This window comes from Vitis riparia, chromosome 11 (assembly GCF_004353265.1).
Source record: "Vitis riparia cultivar Riparia Gloire de Montpellier isolate 1030 chromosome 11, EGFV_Vit.rip_1.0, whole genome shotgun sequence".
NCBI classification, from domain to species: Eukaryota; Viridiplantae; Streptophyta; class Magnoliopsida; order Vitales; family Vitaceae; genus Vitis; species Vitis riparia.
Genome location: NC_048441.1, coordinates 16,971,403 through 16,995,987, shown reverse-complemented (window position 1 = coordinate 16,995,987; position 24,585 = coordinate 16,971,403). Strand labels below are relative to the sequence as shown.

At 36.1% G+C, this 24,585-nt stretch overlaps 2 protein-coding genes across 3 annotated transcripts; one reads left to right on the top strand and one right to left on the bottom strand.

The window, feature by feature from the left end:
- The first annotated feature begins 81 nt into the window (after nucleotides 1-81).
- On the top strand, nucleotides 82-1,809 carry LOC117925108 (E3 ubiquitin-protein ligase ATL42). The gene has a single exon (XM_034843973.1). It carries the CDS (start codon nucleotides 325-327, stop codon nucleotides 1,594-1,596), a length of 1,272 nt encoding a protein of 423 aa, XP_034699864.1. The 5' UTR covers nucleotides 82-324; the 3' UTR covers nucleotides 1,597-1,809.
- Nucleotides 1,810-6,265: 4,456 nt separating this feature from the next.
- On the bottom strand, nucleotides 6,266-24,511 carry LOC117924921 (protein phosphatase 2C and cyclic nucleotide-binding/kinase domain-containing protein). 2 transcript variants are annotated; one of them, XM_034843659.1, is made up of 16 exons: nucleotides 24,251-24,511; nucleotides 22,590-23,833; nucleotides 12,664-12,795; nucleotides 12,307-12,537; nucleotides 12,048-12,173; nucleotides 11,372-11,434; nucleotides 11,053-11,135; nucleotides 10,289-10,520; nucleotides 9,890-10,203; nucleotides 8,937-9,036; nucleotides 8,776-8,842; nucleotides 8,336-8,613; nucleotides 8,154-8,219; nucleotides 7,890-8,011; nucleotides 7,220-7,376; nucleotides 6,266-7,113 (listed from the first exon to the last, which is right to left on the bottom strand). In XM_034843659.1, the coding sequence occupies exons 2-16, from the start codon at nucleotides 23,622-23,624 to the stop codon at nucleotides 6,868-6,870; spliced, it is 3,252 nt and encodes a 1,083-aa protein (XP_034699550.1). In that variant the 5' UTR covers nucleotides 23,625-23,833; nucleotides 24,251-24,511; the 3' UTR covers nucleotides 6,266-6,867. The 2 variants fall into 2 exon arrangements, with proteins under 2 accessions (XP_034699550.1, XP_034699551.1); XM_034843660.1 differs by lacking the exon at nucleotides 24,251-24,511 and adding an exon at nucleotides 24,059-24,197.
- Nucleotides 24,512-24,585: the final 74 nt, after the last annotated feature.

Sequence of the window (24,585 nt, the reverse complement as noted above, 5' to 3'; positions counted from 1 at the left end):
TTCCAAGCCAAGCCAAATATGTACACAGTTATAAGCATCTCCACCTTTCCATCACTACTGAATTCCACATTTTTAAAGCCTACCCTACAAAATAAAAATGATTTTCTCTAGTTTGGACACACAAGAACAGCCTAAGAAGAAACCGATAAAAGCGGCAAACCAGACAGGAGTAGTCTCCGGGGAGTGGGCATATATATTAAGAGGTCCATGAATAGCAGAACCATATCAAACTGCTATGCCCTTTGACAAGTTTTACATGTCTTGGTGGAATGCTTGTCGGGTAAGCGTGGAATTCTGGGCAAGTCTCGAGCTTCTGTCTTGGCGATGAATCGGTGGAGTTCGATTATCTGGTTTCTCCTTTCTGGGTTCTTGTTCAATGTTGAATCACAGGCTGCCCCAGGACAGGAGAACTTCTCTTCACAAGATGCTGTTACTGCTTTTAAACCAAGCCTTGCTGTGGTGATTGGAATCCTGACTGTGATGTTTTTGTTAACATTTGTTCTTCTTGTGTATGCAAAACTCTGTCACAGGGTGTCGAACAGTGATCGGGAAAATCAGCAGGGGCTTACCAGATCAGAGTCTCGGTTTTCTGGAATCGACAAAACTGTAATCGAGTCACTTCCTTTCTTCAGATTCTGTTCGCTTAAAGGGTCAAAGGAAGGGCTTGAATGTGCAGTCTGCCTATCAAAATTTGAAGACATAGAAATTCTCAGGCTGTTGCCTAAGTGCAAACATGCCTTCCACATTGACTGTGTTGATCAGTGGCTTGAGAAGCATTCAAGCTGCCCTCTTTGTAGGCACAAGGTCAGCGCCGAGGACCTTGCAATCTTAACGTATTCGAATAGTTTGAGGTTCTTATGGAACCAGTCTGAGCTAAGAGAGGACTCAAATTTGGAGCTCTTTGTTCAAAGAGAGGAAGATCATCATGGGTCTTCCAGGTTCAGCATTGGAAGCAGCTTTAGGAAGATCGAAAAGGGTGTGAAGGAAGAAGAATCAGTACTAATCCAAGAAGAAGAAGATAATAATGATGATGAAAAAATCTTGCACAAGATCAATCACAAGATTATTGTATCCGATGTTGTCCTCAAGAACAGATGGAGCAGTGTGAGTTCTTCAGACTTGATGTATCTGAATTCAGAACTGGTTCATGCCATGTCAAGCGATAGATTTGCTTCTTTGGATTCAAACAACTCCGCAATGGGAAGACCAATTGAGGACTGGGAAGTCATGAAGATCAAGGAGGAAATAGAGAGGAAGAGAATTTTCGAAAGCAGGGTCAGTAGAATCAACCAGAGCAACCCAGTTTCACCTTCAGGCCTTCCTTCTACTTCAAAAACTGAAGCAAACTCAGGTCATGCTTCACGCTCCTTGCATCCCACCGAAAAGAGATCAATGTCAGAGATCACAGCTTGTTCAAGATACGCAGATTTCAGTACAAAGAATAGAATTAGGGAGTCTTCTTTAGCTCAAAATAACATAAAGGAGGAGAGAATGAGGCAGCTTTGGTTGCCAATTGCAAGAAGAACAGTTGAATGGTTTGCCAATAGAGAAGGGTCTCAACAGTCTCAAAACACAAAACAGGCACCAGATGTATGAATCCAACCCAGAAATAGCTCTCAGAAGTTTCTCATTTCCTGCCATTTTTGCATATTTTGCAGTTTCTGAACATTGTTACCCGAAAATTGGATAGGAATCCATGGAAACACTCATCATGTAGGTATATTTCTTGTTATATACCAAAAAGAGCAGACATACATTTTCATTTTGTTATTTTCATGATTCCACATAAACTCCATGACATGTTTGCCATTGATGATGCATCCATTTTGTCATAACCAGATTTACAAGAAATATAAGAACAACTTAATTCTTCATTCCAGATTTGTATTCTACCAGATTACCAAAAGAAAATGTTATCCTGTTGATTGTTTTATTCAGATATCTCCTGCATATGCTCAATAAATAAATGCATGATTACATTATTAACAAAGGAGATTGAACAACAAGGAACTACTTGCCACCCTGGTTCTATGAATCAAGCAATTAACCCTTTTCTTTTTGAGGATTCTCTGAGTGGGAGACCCAATGAATCAAGTTGTGAGAATCTCTACTTGCCATCCACAAACCTCTGACAGATATTAAAAAAATAGTATCATAAAAAAAATATGATAAGAGATCCTTAAGGCTCCTGACTACTTCAAGAAACATTACTTTCATAAAGCATGCCCCCATTTGAAAGAGGACAAAAAATTCCAGCCAACCCCATCTGGGTATCACTGGATGGGTATGTTCATACCCATCCAATCTCTAGAATTTCTCTGGTATGTGCCCCTTAAAGTCTTTCATGGGCCACACCTGAGGTTCATGAGATTGTCATATTAATATTCACATATCTTGGAATCACAAGATGGGTGTTTCTAGTCAAAATTTTAATTTATTTTTGATAAACTACCATTCATTTTAAAACTTTTTAACCTATGAAGAAATAAGTCATTATCAAAATATGTTATTTAAGCTTGATTTCCTTGCCTTTTAAGTCTTCAGCTAACAGATTGAAGTTATCTAACAAATCTAAAGATTTCTTTTTCCTCTTGATTTGATTTTAAACATCACTTCGAATGCCTAGAGAACTCCAAAAAGGCACAAACAACAAATATGTCATTTTGTTACAAAGTCAATGATCACAAATCAATCCAAGCATGCCCTCTGGACTAGGGTTTTATTTTTAGGGGGGTGTCAGGATCAGTAGGGCAAGTGTTCAAATATACAAATATTAGCCATGTCAACTACGTAAGAGATGAGGCATCACCCTTTTGTCTTGGCTTAAGGAATCCAACAAATCATCTTTTGTAAGATTAAGATCATATGACATCTCATTTCTCATTATTATGGTTAATTACTCCCTACTTTCCAACTTTCCCTCTCTCACTCTCATATTTTATCTTGAGAAAATGTGGCCGGTTTGATCCATAAGCTTTGTTTAAGTCTTAATGATTAGTTCTTTGCCCTCCTTTAATTTTTATAACAGAGAAATAGATTGGAGGAGTTGGTGGGGAAAATGTAACCTTGCTGGAGTTATTATTATTAATACTTTTATTTAATTGAAATGAAAATATAAAAGGGAAAAGCAATGAAAACAAAGACGAAGAGAGCAGCCGAAGAATTGTGTTTTCAGCACAGTTGGGTTGGATAATTGAGTTAAGGTCCTCCTATTACCCGTAATTGATAACAAGGATATGAGATGGTAATGGACACAAATACCCCTTTTGACTTGTTTTTATTTTTATTTTACCATTCTTTACATGTCACTATTAATACATTATCTCTTATTTAACTATTTTTGGATTTTTCATTGGTTTTTTTTAAAACTCTTTTATATATAATTGAAAAATCAACATTATTTTATATTTTTAAATTATAAATAAAAAAAATTATATTGATGATTTAAAAACTATTCTCGAAAATACTTTCTAAAAAATGTTAATTTAAATAAATAAAAATTATCTTTTATATTTTAGAAGTAAATAATTTAATGATTAAAACACTATTTAAAACGAATATATTCACTATTTTATTTTCCTTTATTCTAAAAAGTGTTTTAAAGTTTTTTTTCCTATTATAAAAAAAAAAGTTCAAATTTTTTTTTAAAAAATTTCTTCCTTTCTTATTTAACTTTTTGCACGTGACTTTTAATAATAAGTTATATGAAATGTTGTAAATTTGTTTAATAATGATTTTTTTAATGATTTGAATTAATTGAAAATTTATCAACATAAGAAAAAGAAAAAGTAAAATAAAGAAATAAGATAGATGAAGAGTTTTTATTTTAAATATACAATTAAAAAGTTTTCGTATGACTTCATTTTAGAAGTGAATTATATCCATATATAGTAGATATTTAATTTTTCTTAAATAAAAGGGTTAAAAGGTATATTTACTCATTTTAGATGAAAACAAGAAATTAAAAATTATATAGATTGTGTTTGAGTTTGGTTTAAAATTATTTTCCTAGTTTCTATTTTTTATTTTTTATTTTTTTAAAAAAAATAAATTTTATTTTCTATATGGTCTCTTTTTGAAAATGTGTTTAATTAAAAAATAAAAACTATTTTTAAAAATGAAAATTGAAAACCTTATTTAGTATTATTTTTTTATATGAAAATAATAAAAAGACTCAAAAGAGTTTGGTCTTAAGTCATACACTTTATTTAACTCTCACATGGAAATTTTAATATTTTATACGGTAATGATATTTGGAGAAAAAAAATTGACCTTAAGTTCTCTACCATTTTCTCAACCAAATCATTGGAAGCACGATTAACACACCTACGTGAATACATAACTTAGAAGGATATGGAATTTGTGTCACTATACAAGTATTACACTAACTGTACAATGAAAATGTACTAAGTGTACAAGAGTGTATAAAGTTACCCTTTGTGAAAGATTTCAATCGATTACGAACCACTTCATTTTATTTTCTTTGTTACCCGCATATTGTACACTCATGTTGTACACTTTATTTAGCTCTCACATCAAGATTTCAATATTTTCCCTAATAATGATGTTTAAAAAAAAAAATTGACCCTAAGTCATCCAATATTTTTTCAACCAAACAATTAGAAACATGGTTAACACACCCACATGGACACATAATTTAGAAAATATATGAAATTTGTATCACTATATAAGGGTATTACATTAACTGTACAAGGGTATTACATTAAGAAATATACTAAGTATACAAAGATGTATAAGGCTACCATTTGTGAAAATTTTCAATTGAATCTGAATCATTCCTTTATTTTCCTTGTCACCCAAGGATTATATACCCATTTCATACATTTTATTTAACTCGCATATGGAAATTCCAATGTTTTCCCTAATAATGATGTTTGAAGAAAAAAATTTAATCATAAGTCATCCACCATTTTTTCAACCAAATGATTAAAAACATGTTTAACCCACCTACATGGACACATAACTTATAAGGCATATGAAATTTGCACCACTTTACAATATTATACTAATTGTACAAAGGAAATATGTCAAGTGTACAAGAATGTATAAAACTCTTAATAGGTTTTGTACAATTTATAAACAACTTGAGTTTGACATTAAAACGATTATCGATAGTTTTTTTTTTTTTTAATTACCAAACTATGCCATTAAGACCAATGAAAAATAATGTACAACATATTTATTATTTTGTAAATAAGAAACAAAAAAAATATTTGATGATGTCTAATTTGCAAGTTAGAACAAATAAAAAATACTAATACGTTATGAGGTGTTTAAAAATTGTTTAATATATATATGAGAAATAATGTAAGTTTGAAATAAAGAATAATATTTATTATATATTATGTAAGTTTGAAAAAAGAAATAATATTTGATAAGGTATTTAAAAATTATTTACTTCAAAAATGCATTTGACAATAATAATTTTTAATAATTTATCTTCAATTTTCAATTTGTTGGAGAAAAATGATTGATAAATCATTCGAGTTAGTCTCACTAATAAATAGGTGAGAGAATGGTGAAAAAGTCAAAAAGAGAATGAGAAAAGTAGAAGTGACCGATAAAAAATAGTTTTCTCATTTAATAGTCAAAGGTATTTTAGGAATTTTTTAAAGGCAATATCCTTCCTCTCAATTTCTACTTTGAATTTAATTATGAATGATCTCCATGGGCTCCTCCTTTCTTCCTCTTCTTTCTTGTTATTCAGACCTTTCCTTTCATAAATTGAAACCAAAAATAGGGGAGGGGCTGCTGCTATGACTGACCATCAAGACAGTGGCAATGCCTCATCATGAGTAACAGTTCACGAGTGTGCAGCCAGGCGCTGCTGCCGGTCATGGTGGTTTGCCACGGCCCCATCTCATAGAAAAGGAAAGAAGTGAAGGAACGGGGTTAGACTGAGGATTAGGGTTGGGGTGGGATGCGTGTGAGGAAGATGAGCTTTCATATTTAGTTGTGGATTTTAAAAAGACAAAAAGATGGGTGGAAAAACATATTAGGTGGGTGTTAGTAACATTACTCAATACATCATTCTACATATGTACCCGAATCAATAAAATTACCCACAAGATGAGGGAAATGGAACAAATAAAAACTTACACAATCACTCCCAATTTCTAAAACAACCTATTGCCCTCATCAACCTTCCTCCTTTACAGTAGTAGTATCTGTGGGTTGATGAGGGTTAAGCAGAATTTCAGATACAACTACTGAATATGAAAATTAAACAAGGCAACATACAACATAAGAGAAAAATGGGTCGAAAAAGAATGGTAATTTTGATATTCTGACAGAAAGGAAAGTTCCCCCTATTGACCTGATTGCAATTATTTAAGTAACACACAGCTCAATTCGACAGTTCCTGAAAAAGCAAATACATGCCAATCTCTTCGTCTATGATTGATAATACAAACAAAACAAAAAAAAATGAAAAGTGGTTTGGCAAAGGAAATATGGTTACTTAGAGCCACCACTGCCAATGTTTTTGGAGAACCAGAATTTCATTTTTGGAAAAAATAAAAGTGGACCATTAAAACATTTACATATTTATGCATTTACAAAAGCAGAAAAAAGACATTAAAATCTTAAAAATTTATTAACTGACCTCCCCCATTGAGCTGCTTAAATGGCCAGTTGGGCTAAAAGAGAATTTCCAATGCTGTTCTGTACATCATGCGAAGGAGAATCATGGGGTTGAGAGAGAATTCTGTTCTGCAACTCACTCACTTTCTCCATCTTGTGTTGTAAGTTCAGGATGCATATTAATTCAAAAATTCTCGCATGGGAGAAAAGAAATGCAGTTGAAAAATGTTTATAACTGACTGAAACCCCATTCCAAGAATTCTTCTACCACTCTTCAAGCCATTCTGGAGTATTAAGTTCTTCTGGGTCTCGAGATGGGGAAAGTGAATGAATGGTATAGTCCTCTGTGTGATTTTCCAGATGTTGAGCTATTCGAGATGTGATCTCATGTGGAACAGGAAAGCTAGAATCTGTCAGTCTCTTCCAATCAATCCCATCAAACCACTTATGCCTTTTGACAGAATCTGGATTTTGGCTTCCAAGTCTTGTGCTTTCATCAACTTCAAGTAACTAAATCAATTCATTTATAAAAATAAGCAAAGCGTTCAAAAATATCCTGAGATTCCCCCCAGGCACAGTAAAAAACACAGGAAATAACTAAAAGTTCAAATAAGACCTTTGTTATGAGATCAACAGCTTCAGGACTGAAGGTGCGCGGAAGGTTTAGCTGTCCCCTTGCAATCTTTGCAAATGTATCAAGCTCACTTTCTCTCCATGATCCAAATGGCATTTCACCTTGTAGCATAAAATAGATCAAGACTCCCAGTGCCCACCTGCACATATTTAAAACTCAGAAGAAAATTTCCAGGACACCAGCAATTTAAAAGGGAAGATATAGAGCAAACACCACAAATTGTTCACATATAGTGATTCTAATCACTAAAGTAAACAAGTTTACCATATCCAGAAATTTCTTAGTGACTCCAATTGCTTTCCCCAGAAGCAATATAAGATAAAGAAAAACAATTAATCAATATATATATATATATAGCGCAAACGATTTCCACAGATGTATTATTCCAGATGATGAGTGCAATCACTGTTACCCAAAAACAAATAAGAAAAAGAACCATTGGGCTCTCCTAAGCACTCTACTTCTGTTTAGATTTTTTTTTTTTTTTTTTTGTCTTTCAGAATGAAAACAAAATTTAAAATTACCACTTTTGTTTCTTGTGATTCACACTTGGATTTTTATTTTTTTTTTCTAATTTGAGACAGCATTCAATGGTCCAAGATACTGTGCAAGGTGAGGACAAATCCCAAAGTTATACAAGTTTAATATTTACCAGTCAGCAGGAAAGCCATGTCCTTTTCCTTGGACTATCTCCGGTGCTAAAGAGTCTGCCATCCCACATATTGTAAATGTTCTTTCATCAGCCAACTTCTTCCCAAATCTGAAGTCTACAAGCTACAATACAGCAAGGGAAAAGAAAATAATGAAGAATGTTATTTTTCAAGTTGCTCTTCTTCATAAGAACAGAGAAAAGGGAAATGTAATAATACGTCTATTAATCAATATAATGCAGCATAAATACCATAATAAAACCAACCTGCAAATGTCCTGTGTGATCAAACATTAGAACATCAGGAGACACACCTCTGTAGAGAATACCATTCTGAAATTCAAATAAGAAAATAAAACCCCCAAAAAAAGTTGAAATCATGGTATATGCAAAGCACAGTTAGCAGTTGAGGAAGAAAAAAGGTAGAAAAAGAACTCTAGACATCAAACCTTGTGTAAATTTTCCAAGGCAATAACAACAGAGGCAGCACAGAACCGTGCAGATGGTTCATCTAGTGGAGTGTGAAGTATCGAAGCAAATGGGCAGGCAAGACATGTATTCAGCAGGATACTGGCATGGTTCTGGTCAGCAATAGTGCATAGAACCTGTGGCACACAAGCTGAAGGAGCCATACTCATCATTAGATTCTTCTCCTTTAAGACCTGTGCTTCCTTCCCAAGCCTTTTGATCTTCTGCTTTGAAAACCTTTTCAAGCTTAGCAAATTTTCTGATAGCCAGTCAGACCCAAAAAGAAGCATTTCATCAGTCAGTTTACCGTTCACATAAATGTAGAAATAATATCTTAAAAAAAGTAACCAAAACAAAAAGTAACACAATGAAAACTGGTGCAATGGAGGAAATAAACTAAGATAATATAAAATAAACCAACCTGAATCTCTCAACAATACAAGCCCAATCTCACTGCAGTCAGTGGAATATAAACAGGTTCTCCACTCCTAAACAAAATTAGATAATTTCAGATGTCTATCTATTTCAAAACCAAGGTCTTTGCAACATGGACTCTAGCAAGACCCATTAATTATTCCTTACCAAGTCAGAAGGCTGAACTTTCGTAAGAGTTGAAGGATCGATATTTTTGACAGATTCCTTAGGGAGGCTTGAAGAATAGTCTCTTGAATGGTCTCTTGACCTAAACAACATTAGTATTTTCAGGGTAAGATGTACTTCTAATGTATTAAACACTTAAGAACAAGAAAGGACCAAATACTTGTCAATCATAAAGCTCCAAACTACCTTGCATTGAAAATACCAATTTCATTCAATAAGGTGGCATTTGGTAAACTTAAAACTTAATACTATTAAATATTAGGTTTTACCAAACACCCACTAGCACCTTAAGATAACTTAATCTGAATTTTACTTAGTTGAATTTAAAACTCATTACTCAATGTCCATTTAGATACACTTCCTCTTTTTTATTTTTAAAATTAGAAACTTCTATATAAAGTAGAACATCTTGTACAAAAATTATAAACTTATGTTATGTCTTTAAAAATCACTTTCAAAAATTATAAAATTCAAGATAGTAAAAAAATTTTAATACCTCAATTTATTTTAACAGTTTTTAAAACCATTACTTCTTCAATGTAAGCCTCAAAGAGTTCTTGTATCTTAGATAAAAGTCACTACAGTTATCTGATTTTAAAAACAGAACAGGAAGTGTATCTAAATGGACACTGAGTAATAAGTTTTAAATTCACATATTTACCCTTTTTAATATTAGGTAATGAGCTTATGAGAGATAAAAGAGAAAAAATCTAACAAGTGTTAAAGAGTTGATAAGAAGCCAAGAGTTTTGGAAGGCACAAAACTATTTTGGATTCAGAAAAAGTGATTTCTCTTAACTTATTGTTTCAAGTTATTGTACCAAATAGACTAAATTTGCTTAATGAACTATAAATTATACTAACTCATTAAGTTGGTTTAGCAAATATCCCCTAAGATATAAACAGTAACATTCCCTACAGGAAGTTAGATCGTACTTTTCATCACCCTGTGACAGCTTTGCCAATGGACCAACAACAGCATCAAACTTTTCCTTTGTTAAAACAGCACACACCACATCACCCATAGCAACTGCACTAAAGGAGCCAATATTTTCACCAAGAAGTGCCCATTCACCAAAATAGCTTCCCTCAGTCTTCACTACAAACTCTGTACTGCTTTCTGTATCATCATCCTGCTTTTGATTGTCAGATACAAGGCTCCCGAAGCTTGGACTCCTTATTGAGTCTGGATCAAAAGTGATTCTCACTTGTCCCTTTTGGATGATATACAAAGCAACAGGACCCTCATTCTGCAAGCACAAGCTGGAAAAAGTTAACGAAAAAAGACAATAACACATATTAAATGGAATATGTTTTTGGATAGAGTAAGTTTACTTTGTCAACTATTGTTTGCCCATCAGAGAAGGACACTTCAGAAAGAGAATCTGCAATGTGGCTCAACTGTAAGATTGTCAACCTTGAAAGAAGATCTACCGACCGAAGCAACTTCAAGGATGACAAATTTGAAAATTCAGACATCAAAATTCCTCGAAAATCTTCTCTTTTCAAAGCCCAAAGAGTTCCATTTGTCACAGCACGAACAGATGCCTGAAGCGGTTTGTTATACCTGAAATACCACATATCCCCAAAAAAGGACATGCACAGACAGAGAGGAAAGGAGGGACAAAAAGCAGCAGTAAGAATAAATAGGACCACACTGATTACCAAGAAAAGTTTAACCGGACAGTTTTTACATATGTCATGGAACTGCACCAACTTTCCGGGAAATTATACCCCTAACAAGATTGTGCAACCCACAAATGCACAAATGTAACAACATCAGAAATATTGTACTCAAAAAGCTTGTGCAATCATTAATAAAATCTAGCAGTTTTTGACAATGCGTTCACAATTGTGTCATTTTGATTATTTCTGAACCTATTCAAAAAGTGCTTGCAAAGTCTACAACTTTTTACAAGTTTCATTGAATTGAAATTGGCTCAATAATTATAATTATTTGTTCACTAATCCAGTTTATAATTATTTAATTTTTAATGAACTAAAATACCAACTTGTTGAAAATTGATGAGCCAATCCATTTTTAACAAAAATGAAATTGTCATTTAAACCCAGCATGAAGGAGTGAAATGATAACTCACATGAGTGCCAGCTCGCCAAAGGATGATAACTTTTCAGCTGTATACTGTTGCAGAACCCTAGTCACCTCGCCATTTTTTTCTTCCTGTTATCCATAATATCTTGTTAACACCAATATCAAAAAACAAAAATAATAATAATAATAATCTAGCCTCCAAAATGTACAACTGGAAAACTAGAAGATAATTGAATTGATCAAGGATGATTATCAAGGTAGCCTTTATATTAGTTCTGAAATAGTTTGAACAACAATAAGAAGAAACTGATGGCATCACACAAATTAGTAAATCTGAAGTTGCATCAAATAACAAAAGTTAGAACCTGGGTTGCCAAGACCTCAAATTCTCCACTGCCAACAACATAAAAGCAGTCACCTTCACCACCCTGCAAAATACAAAATCAATTACATTTCTGCAGCTATGAATACGACTGTAGTTAAAAATTGCATTTACATAAACAGTCCTTAATTTCTGGCATGCGAAGCCTGCGGACCTGAGGTTCAGCATACTAAAAATAAACCTCTAAGTCAAGCAGCATTAGCCTACCCATGTGCATGAGAATATAAAATAGAAAAGTGGTGGCGAATATGTGTTTGCAGCTTTGATAAAGGTTCTCATCACCAATTATGTCCACCACATACTCGAACTTGAATGGAAATCTGTTTATGGTTACAATTTATAAATCTCATACCAGAGACAGAAATAAAATATATTCAGGTTAATTATTTAATTCCTTCTGCTTAAAATTCTTGTTTCTTAATGCTTTTAGTAGTTTAAAGATAGAAATAGTATGTCTGTAAATTGTAATTGTTACATCTTTTCTAGAGATTATGCTCAACTTGGATGAACTTTGATCCATATCTGCCACTGATACACATACACACACTATCCAGGTTATGCACAACGGTTGAAGAACTCTACTCAATTATAAATTTAAAAAGATTAAAGAGAAGAAGGGAAGGGGGAAAGACAGACAGACAGAGAGACAGAGAGCTAGCCTGTTTCACTACAACATCCCCTGATTGAACTTCAACTCGTTGCATGCAATCCAACAAGACATGGCACTGAGAGTCAGTAAGCTTCCTGAAGAGGAAATGGTCATGCAATGCCCGCTCAATGTGTGCCTGTGACATATGTGAATAAAATTGCTAACCACAAATGTATGGGATAAGGACTCATTGTAAGATGAACTTGTTCCAGTCTTCTCTTCATATAAACTTGTGTCAAAAGCAATATTTATAATAGAAAAAGGTTTACCTCTTCTTCCCATGTCTTCCTGTGAGCTGGAGATGGAGGAACCCAAACTTGACCATTCTCCAGAGAACTTTCAATGGCACGAAGACGTGCCCGTGATAAATCATGCCTTACCCGATGGTTCCTAGAATTCCAGCTCAAGGTTGAAGGAGATTCAGATCCTGTTACTTCCACGACTTGTGGAACAGGAGGTCTTGAAATAGCACCAAGATTTGCTGATTGTCCAACAGCAGGCTGATGAAAGAAGACAAAATCAGTTGACTGAACTCACAAAAAATCTATAAATAATAAACAAATGATCATGTGAAGCACAATATAAATCAGATAAAAGACAATAGATAGAGCAAAACAAGCCCTCACATCAGTTAGCCCATTAATATGCACAACTATCACAGTAATGTCATCTGTGCGAGTTTCATACTGTAGCCAAAGCCGATAAGATTCAGCAACAATTGCAGCACAAGCATCACGGGGATCCTTAAATTTTGTAACCTGGAAATTCAGTAACAAAATCAGGAACACAATTATAAACATGAGAAGAGGCACTATATCTGCCAATGCAATTTCTATTCAGAGATGGAAATATAAGGGAGTGAGAATTAACACAAGTTGAACTGCAGTTATTTTTCTCTCTTCAGAGATGGAATTTAAAAGCAATGGATTCTCTGCAAAAGGAAGCAAGGGCTAATCAATTTACTAAGTTGAAACTGGATAGCTGCTGAACAGCTAGGAAAATCATTGGGTCTAAAAGAACTAGAGCATCTAAGCCATCACTGTTATGATACTGAGGAGACAAGAAATAGGTAATATAAGTTCACAATGCCAGTCATAACTGTCTGAATAGCTTGCTGGCAAAAGCCAAGGCTCTTACCATCCACACATGTAGGTGCATGCCACAAACAGCAAAGCATCATACTCCCCCTATAATAAGCACTTAGCATAGAAGAGCCTATTTGACTCCATCATAGGCTTCACCCTCAAAATGTGGCAAAGCATGTCACAATGATCAGATCCTTAGTTCTTGCTACTGCCATGTTTCATGTTCTAAAGTTTTATCATCTCTATCATGTCCTTTCCTCAGTAATATAACATGATTTTTTAAACTTAAGCTATAGTTTTGTAGGCCCTTTGTTTTCTGGTCTGTAATTACTTGGTTTGAACGTAATGACCTTGTTAGTCGCTATTTTCCACTTTCATTTTAGAATCAGAAATAATCATTCCATTGCACTTAATTAGTGAGTACAAACAAGGATAAGAAATCCTTCCAAGAACACAATCTGCTGTACAATATCAAAAAAAGCTAACTGCACAGGTGAAGATTGTCATAAAAACAATCCAAACTATTATTCAATATAACTAACTAAAGGTAAAAGAAAATCCAGTAAAAAAGAAATCAAAATACATTAAAAAGAAACCAAATACTGTCCCGATGATTTGCTAAAAGATTCACCATATAACTGGTCAAGCTAGGAGCCTAACAAAAGGAACAACCCAACTCTAAAGTAATATAGAAAATTTGACAAAGCTAACCATCAAACTTCTGTCGCCATCCTTTTTCCTTAGGCAACTAAGATATGACTATGGCAAATCCCCCTCCACCAATAGATTGGAAAGATCAAAATTTAGCCTAGAAAGGCCCTCCAATACGGATAAAATCTCAGCCCTGATAGAACAACCCTCTTCAGTAGGTGTAGAAAAAAGCTCTCACCATTGTACCAAAATGACCCCTAAGCAATCCTCCAATTTCTAGTTGTCCTCAGTGACTCAAAGAACACCAACCAAAATTTAACTTGGCAAAACTCACTAGTGGTGATGATAATACAAGAAGTGTCTTCTCCACTAACCTCAACTTGCACATTAGATTCTAATCTAGCAATATAAGGGCCACATAAGGGTCTGCAAAGGCTTCATTAACAAAAGCAGAATGATGAGAAAAAAAAAAAAAAACTAACTTTCAAACTGCCTCCAAATTCCTTCATATATCATAAGAATCCCGTATTCAATCAATTAATTCAAATCAATTTGAAGCTAGCAATACACTAAAGAGTCATGCCTCCAAGAAGTCTTTTAAAACCCTTGAACGAAATTATCACCATCCCCACCATGCTTATGGATGGAACCCTTTCAATCTAAGCAAGTCAAACAACTAATGTCATAATGACAATGCTATCAAGCTATGTAAGAGACAATCAACTCATTCTCCAGTCCCCTTCCACATGATACACCACTTTAACTAGAGTGTTTTGCATGGCCTCTTTAACCAGAGCAAATCATTGACATTAACCCACTCATTTTCCAAAAGCCACACCAAAGGCCTCTCTACTTTTGATTGGGCTCTAGATTTCTAAACCAATTTTATGAGGATAATGGGAATTGAGTTGTGTAGAAGTAACGAAAGCCTTAAAGAATGAACTAACTAAGAATAATCTGAGGAATCCATCAAAAGAAAAAAAAACCTAAGAATAAATGTGAGGAAACCAAAAACTAAAATCTCACATTAGGAACAATGAACGATAAATAAACAACTAAAGCAAACACAAAAATAACAATTTCCTCAATCTCTTGATTTAAAAGGTTGAAAAGAAAATTGAAATTTCAAAACCAAGGAAGAGAAATCACAGCCCTAAAGAGATTTGGGTATTGGACAAGAAAATGTTGATTGATTACCTTCCAAACATCGTTATGAAAACGAATTTTTGCACCATCCGCACAAAATAACAAGTAGGACAAAAAGACAGAAAATTTATTTAATAGCCTTCCAAGGGCAACAACATGACCACCTAACAACCAAGTTAGTATAACATCTAGTAGAATGTGGCCAATAGGTACTCAAGATGACCTTTTGCCCTATATATATATACATGCACCACTTTCCCAAAAGAGCTTTATTTCTCAAGGATACCCTCAACACTAAAAACCCATTCCCTCTCAGGCTAACAAATTGGTCCAAACCCATGAGATGATCACTCATTCCTTTTACAATCCCGAACAAAGAAAAACCTTTTGCAACCTCTCTATCCTAGGAGCCACTTTGACCAAAGTCCTAAACATAGATAGGAAATTAAGGTAAAATGGAACAAATATTACTAAACAAGAGTTATTCTACCACCTACTGACAAGTAGGCTTTCTTCCAACTATCAAAACATCAAGAAATCCTATCCAAAATTGAATCCCAGCAAGAAACAACTCTAGGGTCCCCTTCAAAGGAAGACCCAAATAACAAGGAGCCAATAAAAAACACTACATTCTAAAAGGATAGACAATTAAAGAACTTAGCCCTAAATTCCATTTCGGTTCGAGAATATGTGGTTGAAGGAGGAGGGGTTTAAGGAGCTGTTAAAGGGCTGGCGGCAAGGATTGAACTATAGTGGGTCCTATAGTTTCATCCTGACAGAAAAATTGAAGGCTCTGAAAATTAAGCTGAAGGAATGGAACTCGGAAGTCTTTGGTAAAGTGGGGGTGAACAAAGGGCTGGCTCTGGTTAAAGTATCCTACTAGGATAATCAAGAGCAACTTAGAGCTTTAAATAAGCAGGAGCTAGAGGCGAGAAAGGAGGCTAGGGAGGAGTTCAAGAAATGGGCTCTAATGGAGGAGACTTCATGGAGACAAAAATCAAGAGAAATTTGGTTGAAGGAAGGCGATAAGAACACGGGATTTTTCCACAAGATGGAAAATTCTAACAGAAGGAGGAACTGCTTGAAAAATATTGAAGTCAATAGTACCTGGCTTTCAGAAGATCATGATATTCAAAGGGGAGTGGTGAGGGCCTTTTAGGATCTTTTATCAGAACCAAGAGGTTGGCGTCCTTGTTGGAACAACATTGAGTTCGACAACATTGGGGTTGAAGAAGCAACCAGGCTGGAGGAGAGTTTTTCTGTGGATGAGGTGTTCTCGGCCCTATCAGATCTGAATGGGGACAAAGCCCCTGGTCTGGACGGGTTCTCCCTTGCATTCTGGCAATTCTGCTGGGATTTTGTCAAAGATGAGGTCTTGGGTTTCTTCAAAGATTTTTTGAGAGGGGAAAATTCGTCAGAAACCTAAACACCACCTTCTTAGTTTTAATCCCAAAGAAGTGTGGGGCTGAAGGCTTGAGCGATTTCAGACCCATCAATTTGGTGGGGCGTCTTTACAAGCTGCTTGCAAAGGTCTTAGCCAATAGATTGAAAAAGGTAGTGGGAAAAGTGGTGTCTTCAACCCAAAATGCCTTTGTTGAAGGTAGGCAAATTCTTGATGCTGCGTTAATAGCTAATGAGGTCATAGACTCCTTGTTGAAAAGAAAGGAAAGTGGGGTTTTGTGTAAATTGGATTTAGAGAAGGCCTATGATCGCATTAATTGGGATTTTTTGCTATCAGTGATGCAAAAAATGGGTTTTGGGGAGAAATGGGTTGGGTCGATTAGATGGTGCATATCCATCGCTTTGTTTTTGGTTCTGGTCAATGGTTCTCCAATTGGTTTTTTCCGAAGCTCCAGGGAGTTAAGGCAAGGAAACCCCCTTTCTCCTTACCTTTTTGTCTTAGGAATGGAGGCCTTAAGTAGTCTCATTAACAGAGCAGTGAGAGGGGGTTTTCTATCAGGTTGCAGGATAAGGGGAAGGGAAGGTGTTGGGACCCAAGTTACGCACCTGTTGTTCGCCGATGATACTTTGGTCTTCTGTGATGACTCTCAAGAGCAATTGGCTTTTCTAAGTTGGTTATTAATGTGGTTTGAAGCCATTTCCGAACTGCGCATTAATTTGAACAAAAGTGAGATTTTGCCAGTGGGTAGAGTGGAGAATGTTGAGTTATTGGCTGCTGAGCTTGGCTGCAAAGTGGGATCTCTCCCTTCCACTTATTTAGGGCTCCCTTTGGGTGCTTCGCATAAGGCGGTTAAGGTTTGGGGCAGAGTGGAAGAGCGGATGAGGAAGAAACTTGTCTTGTGGAAGAGGCAGTTCATTTCTAAGGGAGGAAGAATCACTCTCATCCGAAGCACTTTGGCGAGCATGCCAACCTATCTTATGTCATTATTGCGCATGCCAAGCATGGTTAAATTAAGACTTGAGAAAATCCAAAGGGATTTTCTTTGGGGGGGGGGGAGCGTTGGAGAAGAGGCCCCATCTTGTTAAGTGGGCTGTTGTCTGTACTCACAAAAAAATGGGTGGATTGGGGATTAGAAATCTTTCCATTCTTAATAGAGCCCTCTTGTGCAAATGGAGTTGGCGTTTTGCGGTTGAAAAAAAGAGACTCATATTGGAAGCTTATTATTAGTACGAAGTATGGAGCCCAGTGTACAGTGGCTGGAGTGTTGTGGGGGATGGTTCTTAGCCTGTTTGGAGCCCAGTGGGTTTTTCCAGAAACTGTTAAGGAGGTGATTATCAGCTGGAAGGGCTCTTTTGGGCAAAAAGAGGAAGAGAATTTGGAGATCCATACCGTTATTTATTTTTGGACGGTGTGGAAAGAAGGAATAGACTAGCATTTAGGGGGGGAGCTTGCTATAGCAGAAAATTAAATATTCTTTTGTTTGTAATTTGTGGGGGTGGGCTAAGTTGTATAATGGTGCGGAGTCCCGCTCCCTTATAGGTTTCCTGGAGTGGCTAGCCTCCAGTTGAGGGTTGGTGGGTTTTTTGTTTGTTTTTTGGTCTTTTGTTGTGAGGCCGTCGTCGCCTCGTATACTCCCTGTGTACCTTGCGGCGTTTGCCTTTGCTAATATATTTGTGTTTACGTATCAAAAAAAAAAAATTATTAGTACGAAGTATGGGGATTGAAAAAGGAGGGTGGAGCACTCGCGGGGCTAGGGAGGGCCATGGGGTAGGGCTTTGGAAGGAAATCAGCAAGGAAGGTTTGTTATCGCTCAATAATGTATCATTCTCGGTGGGGGATGGTAAAAGGGTGAGGTTTTGGAAAGACATTTGGTGCGGGAACACCCCCCTTTGTGAGGCCTTTCCCTCCTTGTTTGATTTAGTGGGTTCTAAAGATGCGTGGGTAGCGGACTATTGGGACCCAAAGGGGGAAGAGGGAGGGTGGACTCCCCATTTCCTTAGACCTTTCAATGATTGGGAGGTGGAGGAGGTGGAGAGACTCCTTTCATCCATTCAAGGAAAGAGGTTGGTTGCTGATGGAGAGGATAGGATGCTGTGGAAAGAGACGAAAAATGAGATTTTCACGGTAAAATCTCTCTATAAGTCTCTTGTTCATAGTTGTGCAGTCTCGTTTCCCTGCAATATTATTTGGAGTCCGTATGTTCCTACAAAGGTAAGTTTTTTTGCTTGGGAAGCTTCTTGGGAGAAGGTCCTTACTCAAGATCAGCTCAAGAGAAGGAGCTGGATTTTAGTCAACAAATGTTGCTTGTGTTGTGTTGAAGAGGAAACAATAAATCATATCCTTGTTCATTGTTCTAAGGCGAAGATTTTGTGGGATCTTGTGTTTTCTCTTTTTGGGGTTAATTGGGTTCTGCCGTTTACGGTGAAAGACACTCTATTAAGTTGGTATGTTTCTTTTAAGGACAAGAAACATAAAAAGGTTTGGCGGGCAGTTCCTCTTTGTTTATTTTGGACGGTTTGGAAGGAAAGAAATAGGATAGTCTTTGATAATGAGGCTTTGTCGACTCAAAGATTGAAAAATTCCTTTGTTTGTAATCTCTCATCCTGGGCTAAATCTTCTATAGTTGTAGGCCCCTTAACTTTGTTTAACTTTGTGGAATGGTTGGGTTCTTGTTGAGGGCAGATGATTGCTTGTGTTTTTGTTGTTTTTTTTAGATGACACTTGTATATTCCCTGTATGCTCCAGGTCGCCTTTCAAGCACCCTTTTTCTAATATATCTTTGTGTTTTTGCCTATCAAAAAAAAAAAGAACTTAGCCCTAACTAACATTGATACCTAATAGGATGCTCTTATCTCTAGATTTTTCTTAAGCCCTGGAAAATGTCAAATCACCAATAAAATTGGTTCAAGACATTGTGTGAAATCTGATCTATTTCTTGAAGAAAAAAATGATATCAATAGTAGACCATAAATGAGTCACCCATGTTCTACTTGCACCCACCATAAAGCCCTTTAAGATACCACATTCTCCCACTCTCATCATTAAGATACCACAATGGCAATAACGATAAAAAGAAAGAATGAAAATGGATTGCCCTATCTTAAACCCCTATTAGATGTCTTAACCCATTTTTTAAGCATCCACTTACTAGCATAAAAACTCATTGATGACAAACATCCACAAATCCATGATCTCCATCTCTACCTAAAACCTTTATTTCTAATGAATGATTGAAAACTCTCAACCCACATAACCATAACCTTAATCAAAATCAATATTAAAAACAATCCCTCCTCCTAAACATCTTTTATCATCCAACACTTTGGTAAAGGCTTCTTGAGAAAGATGAATGATCTCATACAAATCCTCATGTAAACACTAAAACATCAACTTGGCCATGATTTGGCTCCTTTCGTGCACTAAAGCAGTGAAAATGGTATTAATGCTCTTATTAACTACTCCGCTATCATAGGATTCAACAAACCTCCTCGATTGTGTTAAAGCAATCATATACAATGCTAAAGTAAAAACCATTTGGGTTTGGTGCCTTTTCCTTCTCCACGTGAAAGATCACTTCTCCTATTTCCTATTTCTAAGAGAGGTCACTCCAAACTACTAAATGGGAGATAGTCTATACCTTCTAAACATCACAAATCCTCATTGATTAATTGTAAAGTTTACCAGGAAAAATCAAAATCTCTTTTGAGATACTATGTTGGTCATCCAACATCACACCTTCCTTAATCACTAAATTTGATCAACTTCCCTTCTTCCATTAGCCATCATGTCGGAGCACTTGGAATTGAAGTCCTCCTCCTTGGCATATTTTACTCTAGTTTGCTAGCTCCAATGCAACACTTCCCAAAAAACAATTGTTCCAACTCCACTTTCTGAAGGGATCTTATAGGTTGCTAATTCATTACTCCAAGGCTCTCCTCCTTGAAGGAATTTACCATGGCAATTTCCCTAATGAAAGCTATCTTTCTTTTCCTAATATTCTCAAGAGCTATCTTATTTTACCATTTCAATTTTGCTTTAATGTCTTATCGTCTCTTCATAAACCTATGACCTTCCCAATCCACACCTTGAAACTCTCTCCATCAAGTACCCATACAATCTTTGAAATCAAGGTAAAGCAACCACATGTTTTCAAACCTAACTAGAGTTAGCCCTCACTTCAAAAGATTGATATCTAATCCCATTTAGGGCAAAGTAATTTTTTATCAAACAAAGAACTTTTGCAAATTGACCAAGTGAAAGTGGCATTTCTACGAAGGGAATCAACAAACTCGCACTCCCTAATTTCTAGTAAAACAAGATCACTCCTGATGCACTCTCCCAAGGTGATCCAATAACTCATTCCCACAACTCCTTTATAAGCATGAGAGCATTTGAGACAAAAACCTTTAGATAAGTGACCCGGCTGCCAAAAATAAAAAATTAAAAATTAAAATTTCTTTTACTATTTGAAGAAAGTATGACTAAAACTAAAGAGGACCCTCAAACCATCTTGATGCACAAAAATATCCTAAAATATAGTGAACTTGTTCCACTTGTAGAGAATCTAATGCATCTTAATTTTTAATTCAGTGAGGAGGGAAGACTTTTTTAGGGGCTTAGATAGGAAGGAATTGGATAAATCTATATCATCAATATGTTCCCAATAAATTATCATGTCCGGAGGTTGAATATTTGAGATTAACTAAATTACCTGTACGACTTGATATCACTTCAGTTGTGAAACATGCAACAACTATTTTGAAGCCTTGGTTAATCATTCCCCTGTCAAAATAGAGATGATGACTTCAAAGAGGCCATACCACTACTTAGTATGACTGAGAACCTCACATTTTAGTTATTCATTGAGCTGGATGACTATCAAATGCTACAAAATCGTGAATAAAACTTGGATGTTGATGTATCATGTTTCTTATCGATGGATACTTTTACTATAAAGTTTTACTTGTAGAAAATTATTTAGTTTGAGTTTTCAAGTGTATAAGTATAAGAACAACCTTTACATAAATTCCATGTTTCATAAAATTTTCTTGTAACTACAAATTATTACATGAAACCAAGAAAAGAAAAGAAAAAAGAAAGAAGGGCCTCCCATTTACTCTTCCTCACAAGATTCCAACTTCATCCTATAAGAAGAACCCACAAGCATCCAAAGAGCTAAAATTAGTATGCTAGGCAACCAAGGCAAATCAAAAGGAATCTGCATGCCTCAAGGGCTCTCAAGTAAAAGAAACCTGGCCACACATACCAAAAATACCTCAAACATTCTAATGTATTATGTTTTTTATAGGCAATCAGAAACATTAATCAAGAGCACCTAACAAAAACAGGCAGTGCAACCCCAGCAAAAGTAGGGGTGCAACCCTAGTACACCAAGAATATACAAAGAGCACGAAAACAAACAAATAATGAAATATATATAAAGTTAATAATGCTTGAGTGAGACCCACTGGCTGGTTAGGTTGTATTTTACAAAAGAAAATCTTTTTTCTAGGTGGATTGTCAAATAAAAGAATAAATCAATAAATAAAAAACATTTAATAGAAGTTATTATGAAATAAATTTATATTTTGTACTCATATAAATTATGTAACAAATATAAAATGTTACTAATTATGTTATCTCAATGCACCAAATCCTTTCCAGCCAAGTCATAGTATTCTGAAATTTGACAGTTGCATGGATTAAATGCCTAGACCCACACCAGCACCAAACCCATATGATATAGCACATTATGTATTTTGAAATCAGGAACTCAAAAAGAGTGTCAAACAAAATTTGTATCAACCCTACACAAGGAATATGTTTCCCAATATCATACTCTTTTGATTTATAAATGTGAGCCCAATGAGATCAAACAGTATTATCTATCAGGAAGTAATAATCGTGCAATCAAACAGGATTTGTTCCTATGGGGGAAGAAATTCACACTCCAAAACATCTCAAGCCACCAACATGCTAGACCAAGAACAACAAATTATTTGTATACCTGGATTATTCCAGTTATGGATTTAGGCCATCATTTATGCAATTCATCACAAGATTCTAAATTGATCACCAGGATTCAGAAAGAAAACTAAATATCACATTCAGCAAAAACATACAAATAAAAGACAACCTACAATCATAAGCATGGAACAAATGTAACTATGAGAACTTTAGGCTTCAGTAACACTTAACACTCAAATCAAATAAGCTAAAAATCACATTTTCACATAGATTATTGTAATAAGATAGAAGGATACCTTACCATGTCAACAACAGATTGGCTAGAAAGGAACTCAAACACCCCATCACTAGCTAGCACAAAGAAAGGATGATCTGGTGTGAGCTCCAGAACAACAATTTCAGGGTTAGCAACCACCCCAATTGACTCAGCAATTGAATCACCAATACTTCGGGTAAAAGCCGTGCCAGGATACATCCCATTGGGTACCCATAGTCTAGGAGGATCGCCATCATCCCCCTCTTCAGTGCCCCAACACTGCACATCTGGGTTCTTCAGCCCTTCTATCTGATCCAAAGTGAGGACCCTCGCTCCACAAAGCTTAACTCTTTCAAGTTCATCAGCCCGAAATGGTGTTTGATCAATTGATAAATCAACAGCCACAATTTCTTTCCCTTTTCTTTCTGCTATAACAGCTCTGGAATCCCCTGAGTTAGCAACATATATAGTCCGACCACGAACCAATACTGTTATTGCAGTTGTGCCGCTCATGCTATCATCCAAACTATCAGCATGTAACTGTGAATTTGTCGTCAAGAATGCGGCATGGCATGCCTCAATTGCATCCATATGGAACCTACTATTCCTAAGCAAATTTTCACATAATTTTTGCTTCACAAACTGTGAGCACTGAGCACCGAATTCTCCATGCCCATCAAAAACCCCAAAAAAATGATCGTCAGGGTTTGTCCCAAAAGGGGTGTGGATACAAAAACTGTCTTGGTTAGCTTTATCAAGAGCATCAGGATAATATCCTCTCTGTGACAGAAACGAAAATCGTAATTCATAGTTTCCCGATGGAATTTTAACAGTTCGTGACCCATCATGGGGTAGAAACTGAGAAGAAACCCTAGAAAGCCTAGTGATGCCTACTTCAGAATCCCTAGTTAAACTCAACTGATTCAACTGATCTCTAATTTCCCCATCTTCCCCATCTGAAGAAGCAGGAGAGAACACGGGAAGCTCTGCACCTGCTCTCGCATTTTCAGTTTCTTTAACTCTTGCATCTCTTGGAGTACAAACCTCCCCAATACATGACCTCGAATAAACACACCCCATTACTGAGAATAAGAAATGGAGACAAACCCAGATGCTAGAATCACGCGAAAATTCATCAGGTTCAAGTCCAACAATCCCTCGAAACTTCGAACAAAAAACAAAACACCGCGAACTCAATGCCCGTCCTCTGTTTCAAGGAGAACCCAGCCCAAATCCGAGCATTCCAACAAGGCAATTCCTGGGCGATTTCCGTACAAATTGAAGAGAAACTGCAAGAAAATTCGAGGGAAATGCATGAAAAAAAAAAACTCTTATCAGATTTCACTCAAGACCTTATCTTTAACACTCCCCACTGAATCACAACCCGATACCTAATGATTCAAACCAAACAAAACCCAGAAAACCCCACAAATCATCACAAAGAAATTTTACAAACTTTGATTGAACTCATCGAAATTTGCACAAATACATTCCCAATAACATCCTCGATCTACCTTGTGCACGGGCAGTCACAGTAACAAATCCAGAGCAGTCAAAAAACCCAATCAAACAATAAACAATTATTTATCTATAAACACATCGACAGAATACCCGTGGATTTGAAAGACGCTTGATGACGAGAAAAGTCAATAAAAAAAGAAAAACAAAAAAAGACAGAGTTGCAGAGAGAGAACAGAGTCACGCACCCAGATGAGATGACGTCCGTCTTAGCCAATCCCGATTCAGATAAAGGACGCCCAGTGCGTACTACGCCCCCATCACCACCCTCCCAACATAGAGAAAGAGAACTAGAGGAGGGAGAGAGAGACACGTCGTGGGTTGTAGAGGCGTTTGTGACTTTGTGGTGGGTAGAGTGGCAGAGAGAGTTCAGACTTCAGAGAGTCGTTTGGAGAGACGTCTTACTCCCACCACTTCACCTGCATGTGTGTAGGGAGACGCCCTGTCCCCCTCCTCCACGCGCCATTCTCCTCTTCCTACCATAATCAATCAATCGATTCAAACCCAGAAAATATTTTCAAAT